This window comes from Opisthocomus hoazin, chromosome 10 (genome assembly GCF_030867145.1).
Source record: "Opisthocomus hoazin isolate bOpiHoa1 chromosome 10, bOpiHoa1.hap1, whole genome shotgun sequence".
In the NCBI taxonomy this organism is placed as follows: Eukaryota; Metazoa; Chordata; class Aves; order Opisthocomiformes; family Opisthocomidae; genus Opisthocomus; species Opisthocomus hoazin.
The window spans coordinates 31,210,241-31,214,916 of NC_134423.1; the positions used below are offsets into that span (position 1 = coordinate 31,210,241).

Below are 4,676 nucleotides of genomic sequence, written 5' to 3' on the forward strand. Positions count from 1 at the left end.
ATGGAGGCGATCGCCAGTCAGATGGGAAACGGGAGAGACGCAAGCTCCTCCCCAAACTCCAAGCAGGAGCTGCAGCCGTACCAGGGCTCCACTACCCTCAAACCCAACCAAGTGGGCGAGACCTCCCTCTACGGCGTGCCCATCGTCTCCCTGGTCATCGACGGGCAGGAGCGGCTCTGCCTGGCGCAGATCTCCAACACGCTGCTGAAGAACTACAGCTACAATGAGATCCACAACCGTCGGGTGGCCCTGGGCATCACCTGCGTCCAGTGCACGCCGGTGCAGCTGGAGATCCTCCGCCGGGCCGGGGCCATGCCCATCTCCTCCCGCCGCTGCGGCATGATCACCAAGCGGGAGGCGGAGAGGCTCTGCAAGTCCTTCCTGGGCGAGCACAAACCCCCCAAGCTGCCCGAGAACTTCGCTTTCGACGTGGTGCACGAGTGCGCTTGGGGATCGCGGGGCAGCTTCATCCCGGCCCGCTACAACAGCTCCCGGGCCAAGTGCATCAAGTGCAGCTACTGCAGCATGTACTTCTCCCCCAACAAGTTCATCTTCCACTCCCACCGCACCCCGGACTCCAAGTACACCCAGCCCGACGCCGCCAACTTCAACTCCTGGCGCCGGCACCTCAAGCTGAGCGACAAGACGGCGACGGAGGAGCTGTCGCACGCCTGGGAGGATGTCAAGGCCATGTTCAACGGCGGCACCCGCAAGCGGACCTTCTCCCTGCAAGGGCCCGCCGTCGGGGGGCCCGGGGCGGGTTCCCCGGCCGCCAAAACCGCGCTGCACCCGCCCCCCCCCGCCGGCCCCGAGCTGGCCCCGGCTCACAAGACCCTGCGGTGCGGTGGGCAGGAGCCGGGGGGCGAGCGCGGGGGGGGGGGGCCTGGGGGGGCTGCCGGCGGGGCACGGCGGGGCGGCGGGGGGGCACGGCGGGGCGGGCGGGGTGCGGAGCTACCCGGTGATCCCGGTGCCCAGCAAGGGTTTCGGGATGCTGCAGAAGCTGCCGCCGCCCCTCTTCCCCCACCCTTACGGCTTCCCCGCCGCCGCTTTCGGACTCTGCCCCAAAAAGCAGGAGGACGCTCTGGGAGGAGGGGGTGCGGCGGGAGGCGGCGGGGGGGCCGGCGGCGAGGCGGGCAAGGGCGGCGCGCTGCCCCCGGCTATGTTTTGGGGACCCCCGCATCCCCACCCGCACCAACCGGCCCAACCCCCCCACCAACCCGGTGCCGCCAAAGACGCCGGGGTCTACCCGTCGTTCCCGGTGTTCTGGCCGGCCGCCGGCAGCCTGCCCGTCCCGTCGTACCCGGCGCAGAGCCAGGCCAAGGCGGCGGCCACGGTCGCGGTGGTGGCGGCGGCGGCGGCTGCGGCGGCGGCGGCGGGAGGGGGGGGCGGAGCGGAACCTCCGTGTCTGCCGGGTCGTCACGGGGAGCTGGAGGGGGGCTCGGAGCCGTCGGGGAGCGGGAGGAGCAGCGCTACCCCCCAGGAAGGGGCCGGCGGGGAGGGGGAGCGTTGCCCCAGCGCCCTGTCGAGGGCGGCGGGAGAGGAGGAGCGGTCGGGGGACGAGGCCCTGCTGGCCCCCCTGCCCCTGCCCAGGAAGGGCAGCTACCTCTCGGCCTTCCGCCCGGTGGTGAAGGACGCCGAGAGCATCGCCAAGCTCTACGGCACCCGGGAGGCGTACGGCGGCGGGGGGGGGCCGCGGCCCCGGCTACCTCTCCCCGGACTTCCTCAGCGAGGGCAGCTCCAGCTACCGATCGCTTTCCCCCGGGGGGGACACGGCCGAGGAGCCCGAGGTGGACGTGGAGTCCAACCGCTTCCCGGAGGACGAGGAGGAAGAGGCCGCCGCCGCCGCCCCCCCCGAGGGCCGGGACCCGCCGCGGCTGCTGCCCGGTGCCGAGGAGCCGTCCCCCGACGGGGCCGACGGGCCGGAGGAGAAGGCGGGCGAGCCGGCGGCGGGGGAGGGCGGCCAGCAGCCCGACGGCAGCCCCGAGCGGAGCAGCAGCAGCGGAGCCTACGAGGTGCGGGGCCGGCGGGGGGGGGGGGGGCTCTGCCTTCGGGGGTCCTTCCCCCCCCGCCGCTCTGACTCCCTCTTTTGCAGGTGTACGGGCCGGAGCGGGGGGAGCCCCTGCAGCCGCTGAAGCCCACCGCCTCCCTGGGAGCCCCGGCCGCGTTTCTCTGCACCCCCGAGGCCAAGGGTAAATCGAGGGGGGGGGGAGTGTCGGTGCGCATCGAGGGCGCGGCCCCGGGCACGGCCCCCGCCGGCTGCTCGGACCCCGGGGGGGCAACCGCGCCGCCGCTTTCGTTTTTATTTTTTTTTTGAGGGGGTATTTTGGGAGAAAAACGAACGTAAACGGTTTCCGGACGGGGCTCGGGGGTGGGCTGGGGAGGGGGGCAAAGCCCCCGTCCAGCAAGCTACTTTCCAACAGCAAAGCGATTAGGATGCCCGCTAAGCAGGTTTTAACGAGGGCTTTGTCCGTAATTATGTAATTAAGGATATATCAGGACCATACTTTCGTTGCTTATGGCCGACAATCGGTTTATTCACTTTAAGAGCAAGATAAAGAAGACAATCACCCCGCGGCGGAGGATTTGGAGGCCAGAAAATCCTATCAGGACCAAAGGACCGTCCCGCACCCCAGCCCCGCCAGCGCCGACCGAGGTGAGCGCGGGTCCGCGGCCCCTCGACGGGGCGACGCGGGGCCGCCGGAGCCCCCCCATCCCGGGGAGGGAGGGGGGGGGGGGTTAGGGGGGGTTTGGGGGGTGCTGACAACGCCGTGCCCTCCCCACCCCCCCCGCAGCAGACGACGGGCTCGGGATGGATGTCGCCGGGACTCAGCTGCTGGAAAAGGACATCGAAAATTTGGCCCGAGGTGAGGCGGAGAGGGGGCTGCGGGGGTCGGCGCCTTGCCGAGGTGGGGGGAGGGGAAGCTGGGGGGACCCCCCCCCCCGGCCTCTCCTGGCGGCTCCAGGTATTTGCGTTTGCTGCAGGAGTGATTAACTCCTGTGATTAACGTGCCGTAATGCGATTAGCGGCGGGCTGAGCCGCCTCCGCATGGAAACGTGCGGGCTCCGCTCAGCCCCGCCGTGTGTTCCCGCACAGACGAGTTGCAAAAACTGGTCCTGGAGCAAATGGAGCTGAGGAAAAAGCTGGAGAGGGACTTCCAGAGCCTGAAAGGTACCGGCGACCCCCCCCCCGCCCCCATCCCTGCCGGGGATCGGGCCCCGCAGCGGGCGCGGTGCTGAGCCTCTGCCCGCAGATAACTTCCAGGACCAGATGAAGCGGGAGCTGGCGTACCGGGAGGAGATGGTGCAGCAGCTGCAGATCGTCCGAGGTTCGGCCCGCTCGGCGAAGCCATTTTTTTAATCTCCTTTTTCGGCTCTCTCCGTTTTTTTGTTTTTTTTTTTAATTATTTCTATTATTTTTTTTCTCCCACCCCCACTTTATATTTTTTATTTTTTACTTTTTATTTTTATTTTTTACTTTTTACTATTTTTTATTTTTTTAATTCTTTTTTTAAATCGCTATCCTCCCGCGCGCTCCGCTTCGTCTCGGGGTTTCGAGCCGCTCCGCAAACGGCTGCGGGGCATCACCGCACGGCAGCGAACCGACCCTTCCCTCCGGCAGCGGTTTCCACCCGGGCTGAATTAAAAAACCGCGGCGTCAAATCACCTGGGGAAGCCGTGCCAGACTTTATGCCCCCCCCCCCATTTCGCCCTGTGCCCCCCCGACGGGCCCCCCCGGCGCGGTGTGATGCTCCCCCCCCCCCCCCCCCCAGATACCCTCTGCAACGAGCTGGACCAGGAGAGGAAGGCGCGCTACGCCATCCAGCAAAAATTGAAAGGTACCGGGGTGGGGGGGCACACACACAGACTTCTAAAGGGGGGCCGACACCCCCCCCCCCCCCCCCAGCGTGGGGGGGTCCGGGAGGGTGACGGCCCCGTCGCTCCGCAGAGGCTCACGACGCGCTGCATCACTTCTCCTGCAAAATGCTGACCCCGCGGCACTGCACGGGGAACTGCTCCTTCAAGCCGCCGCTGCTGCCCCAGTGAGACCCCCCCCCCGGCTCCAGGACCCCCCCCCCGCGTCCTCTTCCCCCGAAGCCATGCGGGCAGAGCCCACGCAAGCCATTTCCACGAGGAGACACTTGTACAGAGAGGACTCGGAGCCCGGCTTCCCTCGGACTGGCGACACGGCGGGGAGCGGCCCCGGGACGGCTGGGGGGGGACCCGGCCCCCGCCCCCCGCACCCCCCCGGGGCCCCCCGCTCCCCTCCCTCCCCCCCCCCCGTGTGTGTCCGCTTCTTCATCCCTCGTCCAGACTGGAAACAAAAGTGGCTATGTGCAATGGATATAAATGTACTGTGATTCTCTTGGTACAGTATTTGTTGGATTTTTATTTATTATTTATGATGTATATTTATTTCTCACGCCCCCCCGTCGGGCCCCCTCCTCCTGCTCCCCCCTCCCCCCGTGTAAATTGATGGATGTGACAGCACTTTAACGGGCGGCCCGCGACCCCGGAGCCAGAACAACGCCCGCCCTGGGGAAGAGACCCCCCCCCCCCGTACGGCATTCGGATTCTTTAATAAAAACCGACTTGAAGAACCCGCCTGGTCCGTGGGGCTGTCCCGGGGGGGGGGGGGGGGGGGGGGGGCCGAGGGCCTATCCATCCCCCCCGCCTCC

At 67.7% G+C, this 4,676-nt stretch overlaps 1 protein-coding gene across 1 annotated transcript; it reads left to right on the top strand.

Moving 5' to 3' along the window:
- SKOR1 (SKI family transcriptional corepressor 1) lies at positions 1–4,044 on the top strand. Its single transcript, XM_075431927.1, is given in 10 exon segments — positions 1–876; positions 878–1,681; positions 1,683–2,012; positions 2,093–2,189; positions 2,546–2,653; positions 2,793–2,864; positions 3,095–3,169; positions 3,252–3,326; positions 3,771–3,836; positions 3,947–4,044. Coding segments are annotated over 10 exon segments (2,601 nt in total).
- The last annotated feature ends 632 nt before the right edge of the window (positions 4,045–4,676 follow it).